The following is a 17,167-nucleotide window of genomic DNA, read 5'->3' on the forward strand; positions in this document are numbered from 1 at the left end:
CTAATATTCTGTTCCCTTTAATGCTGAAATGCCTGTCTGGACCCCTGCAGAGACTTAGATTTCAGCTGAACCCTATGCATATTTCAACAGCAAAGCATTATTTTTTCTTGGTCATAAAATAAACAGTCTTTTGTGTCCTTACATTGGATGGCTTAGTCTGTATACTCACTTTTAAGCCTCCTTAATCCCTATATACATGCTAACTGAGGCACGTACCCATTTTTTCTCACAAAATCAGGTACTTGCATACTTAGGGCCAGCTTTAGACATAATAAAAGAGCAATTGCTCGGAGATATGTTGTAGCTTCTGGAGCTCACAGTATCTCCTCATCTTTTTCCAGCAATGGATTCAAGGGGATCCACTTACTGGCTCTCCAAAAGGAGAAAGAGGAAGAAAGCCCATAGTTTTTCTACTGCATGAGGTTCTGTTAATAGCTGGACCTGGTGTCTGCTGTACAATTTCAGCTTAATTGATTTGAATATTTCCGACACAAAAATGTGCATTTGCTCATAACCATCCAAAAAGCTGTCTGTACTGTCCTAAAATCCCCCCAAAGGGGAATAATGAATCACTGGTGGTGTCTGGATAGAGAGCATTGCTGTTTCACACTAAAACACAGTCTGCCTCCCACCCAGACATCCTGATACCATGTGTTAGCCATGGTGAAGACCCCATTCAGCCCTGTGGTGGGGGGATTCAGACCCTTGGTGCTAGTTTTAGTAAAGGGCTATACTGTGAGTGATAGAGTGGCGGTGCTCAAACTGCACTTCTTTAAAACCTGGATTCAGGGATTTCATTTAACCTCAAGTTTTGAGAAGCAAATGAAAGCTGAAGTTTTTGGTCCCTCTGGGTATTATCTGAACAACTATATTTAAGATGATGGAGAAGCTGAGGGTTTAATGTCAGAACAATGCTTAGGGTTAGCTCGCTTTGGGGTGGTGTGTCAAGTGCTTTTTTTATTGTCAGCCTAATTTTGTAGTGGAGTATGTAGGACGGGGGGGAAAAATACCCAGGCGCTACAGGGAATTGACAGATGGTTCACGTTTTAGCTGAGACTTCAATATGTATGGGGATGGCTTCCTCAGCACTTTATTTCTGGGAAAATTGTAATATGTGGTGTACTTTGATGTTAACTGCATTGATTTTGTTAAAGGATATGAAGAAGAGTGAAGGCTGTAGCGTGATTCAGTTATGGAGGTGAACATTGGTCCTCCTGGGCTGTATTCCCAGAACAACTGCAACTGATTCCCATGACCTTGGAGCAGTCTGCAAAGCCTGGTTCTACTCTGAAAAGTGACTGTGTAAAAATGGCACTTTCCTACTCAGCAGATCTGGTTGCTGTGCACTTTCCAAGTCATATTTGCTGACTTTAGTGACAAAAATAAGTTTTCACAGCTTCCCTGCTCTGTGAGCCCTGCAGAATCATGAGAGCTGGGGAAGCAGAAGCTGGATCCTGTGCCTCCTTTTAGGACTAATTACTATAAATCACAGCCAGCAGCGGGGCTGGGCTGGCATCACTTGGCCTTGCAGAGCTTTTCTGTTAATGCCACCTTTTTCTGTTAGGTGAGGAATATGGAAGCAAGGAATCCAAGTTGATTATGTTAGGTGAGGAATATGGAAGAAAGGAATACAAGTTGATTCCAGGTTGAGTTTTAATTGCAAACGTCATTTATCAGGTTTGCAGTTGGAGGAAAAAGAAACCTGTTCATCTGTAACATGATTACATTTGAAATAATTCATTGGCTATAAACTTACTGATACCTTTTTCAGAGTGGACTTGTTTTAAACATACTTCTCTCTCTGTAACAGGGGATGCTGTTCTCACTTTCCCTGAATTAGACTCATTGCTACACCATTCCAATATTTGCTGTTTAATGGGAAAAACAGGATCCCTTAAAACAGATGCTACCAGCCGATGTAAAGGTGAATTGTGTGATGGAGATGTGCACTGTTTTATGTGCTGGATGTCCCCAATATTCAATTTGGGAAAGTTATTCAGCAGCAAAATTAATGGTAACTATTTTAAAATTACCTTTACCTTCTGTGGCATGTCCTGACATACTTAGGATAGCTGATATCATTGCAGATGCCAGGAGTAGCATCATAAGATACAGTATACTTATGTCAGAACATTGATTTTTTTAGTTAATTTTATGCATACAAAATGTGTCTTCATGTAAATTTTTAACTGACCCAGCCTCTTAATTAGGACATGTTATTTGTACTTTTTGGTTTGTGCCATGAGGCTGCAATGGGCATATCACCTTTTAAAGAAATCCACTGTATTGTATTATTACTTTATACAACAGTTTGCTGTTATAATAATACACAGATCTTATAAGGGACTCTTACAAAAATTAGGTATTGTTATTTCCATTTCACAGAATGGAAATGAAGGCAGAAAGTGGTGAAGTTTGGTTTTGAAAGTCACCTAACAAGTTAGAGCTGGGAATGGGACATGAGTCCCATGTTCTTTATCAGCTACGCTACCCGCATGGAAGAATAAACCAGTTTATATCTGAATTTAATTTCTGAATTTCACCTGAGGGGTGAGAAGACATTGAAGAACAAGACCAATAGAGGACTGCACTAAAATGTCTCAAATCAGAATGTTGGTAAGAAGGGAAAGGAATGGATGTTTCTCAACTTGCTGTGGAAATGGGGCCAGTTTTGCTTGTTAGTGCAAAGTATATGCTCTGTGACATACTGAACCAAGTTAAAAATCAGTATTTCCAACTGATAAATCATAGAAATGAATAACAAAACAGTGCACTCTGGTGATTGCTGATTTCTGCCTCTTTCATCATGCCTCCTTCCTTTCAGTCTGCAGATTTTTTTTGTTGATAATGCAGGAGGCCGTGATTTTGGCAGGTTATGCAGGGTAGAGAAACTTGCAGTGTATGGGGAATTTGCAACTTCAGACAGGGAAAAAACCATAGATAACTATTTTGGTTACGGTGATGATCAGTGAAATGTTTGACCTTGAGAGTATACAGTGCCAATCTGGGTTCAGAGTCAGTCAATGACAAGGGGGAAGTGAAAACCTCTCCAATCTATTAGTGCTCTGCATGCCTTAGAGAACAGTAGAGCAGCAGTTACACATGCTTTGCATTTTAAATAACTTTCCTGTTAATTTTAAAGGTTACATAGAAACAGAGTTGAAAACAATATCCCTCATTCCGAATCCCAGGTCAACCGTTAGGCGTGAATTTTGTAGCTACTACAGCCAAGCCTCTGGGTCAAGCCTGGTGGACTTATCACTGATGGCTCTGATTTCTGGCAGGGGAGGGTCTTTTTTCCTGCCCCTCTCCCCACACACGGATGACTGAGCAGCTTGGGAATCAATGCCTGATCTGCCACAATGTGCAGCACTGCACTGGAAAATAAGCCCGCATGTAGAAGAATGGCTGCAGAAGCATGGCCTTAGAATCTCTGAAGATCTGCACAATCCAGGCCTGGTATTAGAATAGGCCCGTAATCAGAACTGTACTGAAGTTGCTGTGCTGAAGTTAACAAGAACGGTAGCCTTGAGCTATCCTTGAATCCAGAGACCAAGTAATTATGTTGTGCCAACAGGCCGTGGCTGTAACAAGGTACAGCTGCTGGGCCAAGAAAGATAGGGACCGGTATGGGAAAATAGGGAGTAACAAACTACAAGGCTGAAGCACAGCAACACAATTAGCTACATGGATAGAATGCTTATTTTAGTCATGATAATTAGGGGTGTGAGAACCGCGCATGTTTAGAGACTACTAACCAATTATATTTCTGCTTTACAAATATGCATGTGTATCGGTTCTATATAAGTAGTGTTAGAAACTAATAAAGTTGAGCAAGATGCATAATTCATATTGAGCGTTGTCTTGACTCTGGCGAAGCCTTCTTCCAACACCAGCATTGATTTCAATTTGCTGTAAAATCTGGCTACACCATTAATTTCAGAGGTGGCACCTACTCCATGGCTGAGCCATCCCCTCCTCTCAGTTAGAGCCCTCCACTGGAATGAAATGGGTGGAACAGAAGATGAACTTGCAGAGAGTTTTGGGTCCTTAATGTGGGAGCTAATGGTCTATTAAAATGGCCACAAAAATGCAGCTCTTATCTCTTCCCCGCCCCTGCCAACTCCCTTAAAGGAGAGAGTAAACATCCTTTCTTTTCACATATTTGTTGGTTTGTTGTTTGTTTGTTTGTTTTTGAAAGATGCTGCAGCACTAGGAATATAGATTCATGAATAATTTCTCAGATTTCACAATTCATAGATACAAAGCCAGAAGGGACTATTCCTGTTGTTTTGTCTGACAATTTGCTCCAACAAGCCTAACTGAAGTTCTTTCTGATGTCTTTTCCGAATGACTCTCTTTATTGCCGATACAGGCGCTTTTACATTTTATTTTCAACTTATGCAGAGGTTAGCAATATTACCCTGAAAGAAATTGCCCTGACCTACAACAAATCTGTCTTTTTTAATATTGGGTGCAGAATGCTACCAAAAATGAATTGGGTTGGTTCCAGTTTGGTTGAAATCCAGTGAGAAACACTCAATTCTCTAAAATCTGAGCAGTAGAACATTGGGCTGAGTATAGCAAAAAGAACAAAACGGTAATATAAATGTTATTTCCAGTAGCACAACAAAGAGAAAATAATTACGAACCATTTCGTGACAAGGAATATTTCTGTTTTATTCAATCAGTTATGTTATGTAAAGAGCTGAGTGTTTTGACACATACTAGCAGGTTAAATCTCACATTGTCTGAGGATTAAAAAAAACAAAAACAAAACTTTATTTTAAAGATTGTTATTATAACTGGAAGTACAGAGGGATTCACTGATGTGTTTTCACTTAATGTAGTAGAGCACATTCATAGCAAAGTCAAGATTTTGACTCTCCTGTCTCCTATATCATCCCTCCGTTCCCCCCTAGCAATTCCTCCCTAAATCTCTCAGCCCCAGCCATGCCCTCCTTTGAAAGAACATTATTTTTTGTCTCTTTTCACCATGAACACTTTGCATCTGCTGCAGCACCGCTCTGAGTAGGTCATTGCCTGAGACAGCATACAAAATGTGTGCAGCTGAGACACCATGGTGACACCAGGCTGAACAGGGATGGATGCACCAAGCTGGCTTGGGTGGTAAGGTATGGGCTTCTGAGGGGCTCTGACAAAGTGAGTTGATGTGTATGCTGGGACCTGATGGCGTACAGGTTATCCGTTCCTGTTGTTAGGCTAGCTATGGGGTTCTCGGGGGGAAGGTAGGAGAAGAAAACCAAGAGTGAAATTGTTTATCTTGCTTTCTTCTGGACTGAATCAGTCTTTAAAGAAAACAAACAAACAATCAAACAAAAGAAACTGAAATAAGCTCTCCCAATAAGTGTGTAGGATACTATTTAAGAAGCTCTCCTTTGCAGTCAGAGTACTGGGAAGGTGATGTCTACAGCCACAAATACCGGAGGAGAATCTGTAACCGATGGAAAGCTAAGGGAGCTGTAGGCCTTGCTCCTACATCTTACAAGCGGAGAGGCGCCGGCTGGGTGGCAGGCTCCGGTCCCGGCTTGTGAGGAAGAGCTGGGTGCGAGGCCGCGGCTCTGACGGGTGCTGGAACTTCCTTTGGGAGAAGGACTAAAGGAGACACGGGCCCGCGGGCGGCACCCCCCCATCCCCCGCCGGTACGGCGCTGCCGAGCCCCGAGCCCGCCACGGGCAGGCGGGAGCCGGCGCCCGGGCGGAGCGGAGCGGGCCGGGCCGCCCCCGACACCGCCCCGACACCGCCCCGCGGGGCCGGCCCGCCCCGCCCGTGCGGCCGCGGGGCGCTGGGGGCGAGCGCGGCGCGCCGCCGAGGTGCCGGGCGGAGGCGGCGGGAGGCAGGTGAGGCCGGGGGTGCGCCCCTTTGCTGCAGCCCGGGGGGGGGGGGTAAGGCACGAGCAGCACCCCACCCCCAAGCCGAATGTGCCCCGTCTTTCTGCAGTTTGGGGTTTTTTTTTGGCCGTGATTCTTGGCTGCCCGCGGGGCAGCGCATCCTCGGCGCGGCTCTTTGTTCCCGGCCAGCGGGCTGCTGCTCCCTGCAGCCCCGGGGGATGGGGATCCCGGTGTGTGTGCCCTCTTGGAAAATCCTGGTGTGGGTGTGTTTATTTCCCCGTGGTGATGGAGAGAGGGTGACCGCTGCTGTCCCTCTGTCCTGCTGCGGGCCTGGGCTGGAGAAATCCCTGGGTGGTTGTTTGCACACGATGGGTTGTCGTGGTGGGTGGCTGCAGGGAAAGGATGCACTTGTGGGTCTCTGAGCTCACCTGTAAATATGACTAAGGACAGGGGGATGGATCTGTGCCCTGCAAGCAGGTGTGCTGGGTGTAATCAAACCTTGAGCCACCCCTAATCCCATTCTCTGGCCAACAAACAGGTTCTACCCAAGCTAAAAGGGCTGGGCAAGGTGTATTTAATCTGATTTTAAACCTTCATCTGTGGAGACTCATGATCCTCCAGGAGCTCCACTGTGTGGTATTGGTGTCTGTGTTAGGTGAGGCACTGAAATTTCTGTTTCTTGCTGATTGGAATCTGAAGGCTCTGTCTCTGCTCCCAGTCAGTCTGGAGAGCAGCATTTCCATCCTCTGGTGTTTGAAAACTGCTGCACGCTTTTGCCTCATTCTTAAATCCCCCCTCCTCCCAGTCTTTTTAATACCTTGGGGATTTGGTAGAATTCTGACTTCTGTGGTGCTGGGGACCTGGCACGGGTCAGAAGCCACGAAGAGCTACGTGGCTTTTACTTGCAAATCTGAGTAGGGATTTCCATAGGTGGTCTGTGCTGTTCTGAACAAAGCAAGTGATCGCTTAGTTGGGGAAATAATGCCTAAAGCATGTCTTGTCTCTCACTTCTCAAAGAACTGCTGCTGGAACACCAATGCTGGGAGTGAAGGTGATGTATTATGTATTAAGGTTCCTCACTAGGACTGGTAGGAAGCTGTCCTTACAGAATATTAAACCTTATTTGTTAGCTTGTAAGGATCTGTCCTCAAAGGTAGAGTAGGATGTGCCCCTCCAAAGTGTAGTTGTGTCTACACAGTTTTGCTTCTCGGACTTGGGCTGTACTGGTGGCTGGTGTAGAGTCGTGTAACTGTTGGGATTTCACGGTGAGCTGTTAGAGATGGCTTAACTGTTTGAGGTCTGTTTATCTGAAGTATGTGCTGTAAGAGCATCAGCTCTACAATTCACTTGATTGAACTGGGCAAGGACATAATGTAAGATAAAATGAAGGCATTTTTCTCAGCTTGTGTGCAAAAGTAGGAGTACACTCTGCAGTGTACTGTCAGCTGGCTTTTGTATTCACCACGAGTAATAAGGCTTGGGTAGCGTACATTAGCACTCTGGTAACATAGCATTTGATAGCTGGTAGTTGCTTGACTTGTATGTTTTGGCTAAATCTTCACATTAAAAGATTTGTAGCATTTTTGTCCATTTCCCTTATCAATCAGCGGATGAATTGCAGAGCTGAGCAATCCAGGACTGTTCAGCCAGTCAAAGCTGGCATAATCAAGCTTGTACTTGGAGGTGCAGAAAGCTCTGTTCTGCAAAGGCTAGACAGTGATTTTGTCTGAAGCTGACCTGTTAATCTCCTGTGCTCTCTGCTATATGATGCATGCAGCCACTTCAGCTTTGGAGTAAAAGTGTCCTCTCAGTGTGGGAGAAGGATTGTTAGAACAGGGTTATTAATTCAAGCGAGTTAAAAGCTTGATGCTTTTTTCTTGCTGTTTCAACAATTCAGGAAAAGCACAGCCAGAACTTGCCAAAGGCAGAAAATAACAGTAAATGGTTTTCTTCAGAGTTTTCTCTGAAGTAAACTGTGCAAAACTCTAAAAAGCCTTCCTCGGGAGTAGCTGCATACCACTGGGGCAGAGGGGAGAGCTTAATTCTTTGCAGCATGTGTCCACAAACTGCTGGTCCATGTAAGGAACAGCTACTGGAGAGAAATCTGGTCTGCTCTGTGCTTGTCCCCTTCAAGTATACCCTGTTGGAGTGACCATAGCTGGCTGGGGTTCTTTCTGAGCTGGCTTTTGTCAGACCTCCCAAGAGCTGACTCTTAAAACAGGTCTCCCAAATTCACAGAGGGTGTTAGTGGTTTAATAGCTATTACTAGTGCTAACTGTATGGCACAAGGAAGCAGCCTGGTTCAGAAAGATGCAACTGGGTCTGCGAGACTGCATCAGCTGGTGACCAGTTTTTATTTATTGTCCCTCAGCTTGCTGACTTGCCCACAGTAGTAGATGGTTCATATTCTGATGGGTGGCTCCTGGAGATGGCTGGTTTTGGCACCTGTTTTAAATCTAGCAGTCCTTTGTGCTTCTTTCCAGCCTAATAAGTGATAGGTGTTAAAAGAAAACTCCAAACCCCCCGCCCCCTGCCGTGCTAAAGATAAAGCTTCTTGGCTGTCTGCGGTTGTGCTGCCTTTGCAGCTGGGGGAACTGCATCCCTTGGGATTTGTTAAGTGGAGGGGAAGTTGCTGGTGTTGTCTCTCAACCTCTGTGTGTGCTTCCTATTTGAAGCAAGGATTAGTTTTCCAAGAGCCTGGCCAGTGCTTGGCAGCTGTTCTCCAGGGCTTTGGCTTGGAGAATGCCTGGTGAAATCTGGGGACAGGGAGTTCCTGCGGCATGGAACAGGGTTATTCTACAGCTTCAAGCTAGTAATGAAAAAGCTTAGGCTTACTATATAGGAGGTGCTTGGTTGGAGCAGCATGCTACAGCTTGCTTTTATTGCTTGGCTAAGGCTGTAGAGCAGACTGCCTATAAAAGTAGCCAGATGGGGGGATAAATGTATAGCCCAATACAGCTTGAGTAACAAACTGCTCTGCAGCCAGCTACCTGCTAAAACCTGTGTCACTTTTGCATTAAGTGAAAGTGCTACAGCAAGGTGTCAAACTCTGCTTAAGAAGATAGACAGGTGTCTGCTGTTCATACACTGTCTAATCCAGCCTCTTCCTAAAGCTAAGTAGTTTTTAAGCTCTGACTAATCTTTTTTTGAAGCGTGAACTTGAGCCATTATCCTGCAGCAAGCTCCGTGCCGCTATCTCCAGCTTTCATTGAATGTAGAGGTCTAGGTTAGCTTAGATCTAGTTGTTGTGGATTTCCTGAGCAAATAACTCTCCGATGTTATTTTTGCCCTTTACAAATGTAGGACTATGGCCAAAGTGCTTTTCAGACTGGGGGAAACTGTATGAGGCTGCCCAAATTATCCTGGAAACTCTTTTTCAGGCTAGTACTGACTGCCCACATTATCTACTAGCCAGAAGGAGGAAAGCCTCTTCATACTTTTTTATACATTTTCATTAATGGGTCTCTAAAAGCCTATTAGGGAGCAGCTTTCCCTCATAGTCACTGACGCTCCTGATCCTAGTAAAGGTGGAGTAAGCTTGTTGGGAAAAGAGATGAATGTTTCACTACTACTGCTAACCACCTCCTGAATGTCTTAGGCTATTTGAGAACCTAGAGCTAGAAACCTACAAATGTATGTACATATGGATAATGTATATGACTGCAAAAGAAATACTATGGCTGTCTTTCAAGTGCAACTGGAGTTCTGGTTAGGTTTAACCACTGCTGCAACTACTTGCATAGCCTAAAAAGACTCCTGATGTCTAGAGAAACTGTATTTAAATAAAGAACAGTTTGGATCTAAAAAAACCCAAACCATCTTGATGTTTCAATACGTCTGGTCTTAACTGGTACTTGCTAAAGGGGCATGATGAGGTGAACTTAATTTAAATTCACCAACATGGCAAGGCAGATGCATGTCATCGGGGACTATCAATTTAACTTGTGTAATGCACACTTAGTGCTTTTTTTTGATTACAAAAGCACATGAAGGTTTAGCCTGGAAGAGTAGCTGAATACTGTCAGTTTTCAGCTATTTGTTTGGCAGGGAGGGTAGAGGAGATAGGCGGCTGGCCAGCTATCCTCCAGAGAAAGGCAATGCTAAAAATAAAGTGGAAGGTATCTAAGCTGTTGCTGGTGAATAGCTCTTTGGTGGCTTCTGTTTGTCCCTGAGCACCTGGTAGTGTGTGTGGCCTCTGACAGGGAATTATTCCAGCATCTCAAACTGCTGAGGGTCAGGGCTGCAGGGAGAGTGGAAAAAGTGACTCAGTGTGCCCTGAAGGCTCAAGCAGATAATGGAGCCTGCAGGAGCTGACTCTGACCTGTGTGTCCCTTCTTTTGCGTTACAGATAGCCCTGTGGATCTTAAGGGTCTTCAGCTAGAGAAATCTCTCTCCTGTGTGGAGTAAGAGTTATGTTTTACAATGGAAATACACAGTTGTGTGTGGCCAGACCAGATGTCATACAGGCTTTCTGACATCTTGGTTTTGTGTTTAGCTGGCTGGACAGATAACGCTTTTCCAAAAGGAGACAAATATACATGAGCAGCAGGACACAGAGGGTGTTTGAGTTAGATCAGGGGTCCTCACACTTTTTAACCAGGGGGCTGGCGCGTGGATGCAGTGGCAGGAGGTCATCTGCGGCTGCTTGGTTCCCCCCCCCAACCCCCAGTGTGGGGGGGCAGGGCGTTCTGTAAATACCGGGGGCCGGATTGAGGACCCTGGGGGGCTGTATCCGGCCCGTGGGCCGTAGTTTGAGGACCCCTGAGTTAGATGGACTAGCACAAATGTGGTGTTACTGAGATCCCGCTCTCCACAGCAGTGGTTACCTCTTGCACAGCATCACATGGGTGCATGATAAGACATGGAGGAGTGATACACCCTTGTATAAAACAAAGCGGTGCTAGACAGCTTGTTGCTGCACTCTGTGTGTACAAGTGCCAGTAATAGTTATCTACATGCTGCTTGGGTGGGAAAATGAGGTGTCTAGCAATCTGAGGGGGTCATCCTGGAGCCCATGGGCAGAGGGTCTTCTAGAGAGGACTGAGCAGTAGTTCTGATGACCCCAACCTCTTTCCTAACTAATATTGGTTAGTCCTGCTGCTCAAAGGTGAGAGCAGTTCACCTGTTAATCTGAACATACCAGCCAAAGCAAGTGAAGCTGTTGATGGTTGGAAGCTTCTTGCCATAGGGCTTGATGGTGCCACTGAGAAGCTGCCTCCTGGAACTGGGAGGAAGAGGACCTTACAAGATCTGCTGTGTGATGGAGGGCTGTTTGCCTCGTGCATGAGATCTGTGTAACCAGCAGTGCTGTATGTGAGTGGGCCCTTGGATGAGGTGGTCTTCTGTTGAGCAATGGTGCAACAAGCCCAGGACTGAGGCACCTGCCTGGAAGGAGGTGGCTGGGAGCAGGTGGTTGCTGCTTCTGAGAGGTCCTCTATCTGTCCTGCAGCCTTAGCTGTTACTGGAGGCAACAGAGCCTGCCAAGAGCAGGCTGTCAGCTGGTTGGATCACTGCTGGACTACTGGTTCAGTGTTCTCTTGGAAACTCTTGAAGCACACAATTATACGCATGAAACTTTCTGGAAGTGCCTCTATGGTGCAGTGCAGCGTAAACACTGTGCTAATGCAGCAGTGCTGCTGTCTGGGCTTAGCCTTTCTCTGTGGGGCCAAGGACCTCATACAGGACATGACACTAATGCAGCCCTAAAGCCTCTTGTTTCGGCTCTGGTCCTGTATTGCACCCTATAGAGCCACCTTGCTCTCCATGCAAGTTCTTTAGTTTCTTTCTGTGTCAAAGCACAGAATAGGGCTTGTCGGAACAGGCCTGAGACTTCAGTCTGGCCCTGACAAGTATCACTTGTGGACTTGGTAAAGGACAAACAGGTTGATCCTCATCATAGGCTTGCAAGTCTGATCTCTACTGGGTAAAGCACAGCACTCGCCCACTGGGGTGAGAGCTTGGCAAGCTCTGTCTTGGGCTTTAGATCAAGGTTTGCTTTTTTCTGGTGTGAAACTTCAGACTGGTAAGCTAGGAACAGTAAAATAAATGGAGGGATCCATTGCTTGGGACATGTAGGAGGGGTCTGCTCAGAACTGGCCATAGACTGGCATGCTTAGGACTTGTCACCCAGTTATTTAAGGCCCTGGGTCAACAGGTGGTTATGGGTATGTGTAATCTTGGTTCTTCTTTCCCTTTCTAGGTCTTGCACTCTGGACTTGTCAGTCTTGCAGGCTTCTGGGCAGATCTCTTCTCAGCTATGAGTAGATCAATAGGATTTAACATCTGCATAGTCACCTGCAGCATCCTGCTCTTGTCCTCCAGTCCATCATGCCTTGCGTCTCAGCCACTGGAGGAAGGGGACATGACAAAGATCCAGCATGGCCCCTGGGCAAGGAGTGGTGTGCAAGATGAAAGGACAAGCACACTGAATGTGAAAAATAACCCGGGCCCTTCTGAGCAGACTGTCTCTGAAAAGCCACTTGGAGTGTCAGCAAAGCCATCTGGGATGCCCTTAAATGAAGCTTTCACTGGAGAAGGAGAAATGCTGCCTGTAAGCCAGAGCCATGTCATCCCAGGCAGCCAGAGCGTGGCTGCTCACACCTCTGCTGCGGCAGTGGCTGCTGTGGGTGAGGAGCTTGGTCACACAGAGTCAGAGCTGGATGAGGGTGATGCATCCAGGGCCATGCTGACCACAGCTGTGACCACGCTGAACCCTGCTGTCCAGGAGGAGTCTGTCGGTGGTCTTGTTAGTGAGTCCACCACAGAGGGTGGTGTTGAAGTAAAGCACAGCTCTGCTGACCTCTCAGCAACCCCCCTTTCTGGGACAGCTGAGGAGGAGGCACAGGGCAGCTCTCACCCCTCAACTGTGCCCCAGTCCATGCTGTACCCCAACTCTCCCAGCTGGGAAACAGCTGGTATCCACCCTGTCATCCCAACTCCCCAGGCTCATGACGTGACCTCTGAGGTGGGAATGCCAAGAGCCCACACAGGGAGCCCTCTGAAGTTCCTGACTGTGCAAGCATCTGTGGCTGCAAAACAGCCCCTCATGGTGACTGAGGCCTCTCTCCACCTAGAAGCAGGGACAGATGTCAGGCAAGGAGAGCTGCCCACCACAGCTGGCACTGTCACTATCCACCCTGTGGACACTGTGCCGCCTGACTGGGATGACACGAAACTGGGGGATGTAAGTCAAGGGGGAAGCACATCTCACGAGGAGGTGACAGAGGACCTGGGGGTGACAGAACCATCCCAGACACTGCAGGGAGGTGTGAGGGAGGAAGAAGATGCAACAAGAATGCTGCCATCCCCAGCAGCCCCTCCACCAACTCCTGAGCTTGCCAAGGAGACCAACTGCACAGTGCTGGTGCAAGGGGAGGTGCTGCCAGCAGCTTCCACAGACAGTAGTGATGCTCTCCACACTGTGAACCTGACAGGCGTAGACATGGCTGATCTGGACTCACTGGAAAACATAAATGCAGTCACAGCAGAGGAGGGAAAAAGCATCCTGTTGTCACAGCCAGAGGCTGTTGTGGTGACAAATAAACAGTCCAATCTCTCTCCTACTCTGGAAAGCTCATGGAAAGGTAAAACTTGACTGTTACAGACACTTTCCTCTAAGTGTAAGAGGGGTGCTCCTGGGAATCTGTGCTTCCTTTCAGGGGGATAAAGTGTAGAAAGGTTGTGATACCTGCAATAGAGGGTAGGACACCTCTTCCTTGCCCCGTGCCCCCCCCCCCCCCCCCCGAAAATCTGTGAGACCTTTGTGGAGGGGTACCAGCCTAAACCGATAATTTGCATCTATAAAGTACTGCCTCAGCTTGGCTGTTCCTGTATACGATGTCCCTGACTGTGGGTAGGACAGTCTGTTGGGTGGTACCCTGTCCTGAGTGTTACGTGAAGTATCTGTATTGAGCGGCCTCTTCTGTTCCTCATGCTGGGAGAGGGTGGCTATAGTAACAAACTGGAAAGGCTGCGGCAGCTGAGCTTGGGGTTGAAGCGTATGCTTAAGCATGGAGGTCTCTGTCGAGAAATAGTCTCATCAGCAGAGACTTGGTGCTGGCTAAAAATTTTTCTTTGTTAATGTTCTGCATGTGTGGGGTACTACCAAAGCAGAGGCTTTGGTTTTGGTGCTCGCATAGTGGTTGAGGGGGAAGGTTATAGTCTGGTTGTAGGTGTCTTGCCTTGACCAGATAAATATATGTAAATCTGCTTTGAATAACCCTCTGGCATGCCACCCCTGTGGCTAGGAAGGAGCCGAGCCTCTGACCCAGTGGTTAAATAGTTTATTTCAAGGAGGATAAAACTCCCCCAAGTGTCACTTTGATACGGCAAGTGCAAGGACCCAAAGGTCGTCCTTGCACTAGCTCACTCTCAAGCCCTGGAAAACAGAGCAGGGAAATAATTCCTGGGGGTTTAAATTAATTAGCATCTGGGATCACTTGGCTCTCATCTGCTAGCTATAGACACTTGCAGTTGATGCAGAAGGTGCAGAGACAATGGATGGCTGTAAATGCTTCCTAAATCCGGGAGCAGGCAAGCTGTACCGGTAGGCTGTAACTGGTATCTTCCATGATTTCTTAAGTATGCTCAGATCAAAAGATCTGTCTGGGGCTCTGTGCTGTCCTTTAACAAAAGCACCTGGTGTTGTCTCCCCCCCTAGAGTGAAGCTGTGACCAGACTCTTACTGTTCAGTGTTTGTGCCAACTCTGTTACCAGCAGGCAGAAATCTTCCTAGGCAGCCTGCCACAGGCTGATGGTGTCACCCTGTACTGTATTAACCTGCAGAGATGGCACCTTCAGCCTAATGATGATGTTTCTACTCAGTGTTTAAAATATAGGGGGAATGCTAAAAAAAGTCTGGTTAGGTGTTGGGCAATGATGTGTTCCTAGGCTGGAGGAGCATGAGCTGAAGTTTAGGACTTTGTTTTAATTGCTGGCTATCTTTAATCTTCCCTCTTATGTTACAGAGGCAAAAAGATAACTTCCCCTCGCTGCATCAAAAAGATCTAGCTTTTGCTGTAAAAGCAGGAAAGCTAATTGCATGTTGGTGCTGAAACCTGACTGATTAACTTCTAGATTAATTTATAAGCACTTGACTTGTCAGCAGGTTCCCTCTCTGCCATTACCCAGATGTTGGTGAAACAACACCATCAGTAAGATTTGTGCAACAAAAATAAACCCTTCTACAAAGCCCAAGTCTTACAGTAATGAGAGCTGGTCACTAAAAACACTGTTCTGGCAGCCTTACATGCTTCAAATGGTATTTCCTCCCACGAACCTTCAGTGCTGTAGTCATTGACATTGTTCCCCAGGGGTTCCATGTGTCCCTAAGGGGCAATTATGAAAATCAGGAATGATTCCGCTGCTTTCATTCCTGTTATGCACATTTTCATGTTTGTCTTTATGCTACGCTACCCTGATACTCGGCTGGACCCGCTACTTGCACTGTGGCTCTGGAAATGCTAATGCATGGAGTTATATTCCTTCAAATGTCTGTTCAGTTGCTGTCAGCTGTCCTGTGAGTTGGTACTGACATATGTTCTTGCTGTAGGTGTTACTCAGGAGGTGACAACAGTTGCCCGGGAGGCTGATGCTGCTCTGTCAGTTGTGACACTGGTGCCTGGTGCTACCCAGGGAGTGGGAGCTGCAAACTTTCCCCAGGAAAACAGTGGGGAGGACACCCAGATGCTGACTGTTCCTAGTGCTGTCCAGATGCTGGTGACAACTGGTACTTCCTCTATGGCAAACACTCCAGATATAGAAGGTAGGGTTCTGCTTCAAGGACTGGGTTTGTTTCCATGCAAGATGAGATAGTACGTCTGAAACAAATATCAGTGCTTGGGCACTGAAGTCTCAATGCACAGCATCCATATTCCAAGTGACCTTTTTTCTAGCCTTCTGCAGGCTGCCTCTAGCCCTGGGCTGCCACTGCTTTCTGCCCATGCTACCAGATCAATCACATTGAAATATGCCAGCATATGTTTTTGCCCCAAATAACAGTGGAGTAGAGGTTTTTAAAAAATAATCACCCCAAAACAAACTCACCACATGTATCCTTGCTAGAAAGCTGACTTTTAGCCTTAGACATTTAAGCCAGTTTTTATTTATGGAGGGAGAGCTCTTACTTCTGGAGCCAAAGGTAGTCACAGATTGCTGATCCTCTGTCTAAAAGGATGAAGATGTTTCATCAGGGTGTCATGGAAGCAGTGGTGGGGAGGTAGACTTGGGTATGGCAGCCTGCATGGATGTTCACTTCCATTTAGAAATGGTGAGTTCTTATCAGGTTGATGTAACTCATACAGAAATGCTTTAAGCAATTGTGTTCATCTAGTTGCTGTCTACTGGCTTGACGTCACCTTGGCAGGTACGTGTAGTCTTGACAGCCTGTAGTAGCAAGCCTGTAGGAGTGTAGCAAGGGTTCCCTTAGCACAAAGCTGATTTTGAGCTTCAGTGTATTTCTGGAGTAGTAGGTACCACTGTAATGAAACTGCTGCTGGGCAACTTTTCTGGTAATTCTTACATTGCAGGGCATCAAAAGAAAAAAACTATTTGCATTGTAGTTCTTAATTTAAGGTCCCTTTGTAGGGGGGAGAAGGCTCTTCCAGCAGTTTCCACTAATTAATTTGCTTCCGGGATTGAATTATGAATTCAACTAATTTTTATCTTTGCAATAAGCAATTAGATCTGTCCCTCAGTTCAGATCTCAGACAGTGTCTCAGTGCTCTGATCTTGCTTTGGCATGGTGACCAGCAGTCCTCAAAGCAATGGAAGTAAAACCTAGTTGAGTTCTCATTAAGGGAAACCTCCTGTGCTGTCTGTTCTGGAGGAGGAGCTTTCATTACAGCAGAGTTACTTACACATCTTGAAATAGCAAGAATTTAACTTACTTCACTCTAAGAACCAACTTTTAATGAAATCTTAAATAGTGGGGGTTTTAATACAGTTGTGCCAAACTGCTGCTGCCTCCTGTCTTCTGTAGATCTCGCAGAAGTGGTCCTGGTCACCAGTGAGAAGGCTGTTCCAGCTCCTGGTGGATTGTCTGCTACCCAGTCTGGACAGACAGAAGAGCCATCCAGCAGAACTGCAGTCCTGGTAACTCCAGCATCAATGGCTTCTGTCAGGAGGACAGCTCTTCCATCTGTGAGGAGGATCAGTACAGCTGTGACCTATGGGCTGGACCGCCTGGAGTCAGAAGGTACCACTGATCCCAAGGCTAAGAGGCAGGCAGTTTCATGTGGAGTGGCACATTTGCCTTGACACTGAGCCCTGGCTTGTCTGTTTGGCATACAACTATGTGCATATGTCATTGTTCCTAA

The 17,167-nt window shown here is 46.4% G+C and overlaps 1 protein-coding gene across 3 annotated transcripts in view; it reads left to right on the top strand.

Annotated features, from left to right (window-relative positions):
• Window positions 1–5,813: 5,813 nt before the first annotated feature.
• Window positions 5,814–17,167, top strand: part of ARMH4 (armadillo like helical domain containing 4) — a 73,147-nt gene continuing 61,793 nt past the window's right edge. For all 3 annotated transcript variants that reach the window (XM_037396092.1, XM_037396093.1, XM_037396094.1), the window contains exons 1-4: window positions 5,814–5,861; window positions 12,052–13,435; window positions 15,403–15,615; window positions 16,831–17,046. In XM_037396092.1, the coding sequence (XP_037251989.1) occupies window positions 12,109–13,435; window positions 15,403–15,615; window positions 16,831–17,046 (1,756 nt within the window). In that variant the 5' untranslated portion in view covers window positions 5,814–5,861; window positions 12,052–12,108. The remainder of the gene's footprint in view (window positions 5,862–12,051; window positions 13,436–15,402; window positions 15,616–16,830; window positions 17,047–17,167) is intronic.

This window comes from Falco rusticolus, chromosome 7 (genome assembly GCF_015220075.1).
Source record: "Falco rusticolus isolate bFalRus1 chromosome 7, bFalRus1.pri, whole genome shotgun sequence".
NCBI classification, from domain to species: Eukaryota; Metazoa; Chordata; class Aves; order Falconiformes; family Falconidae; genus Falco; species Falco rusticolus.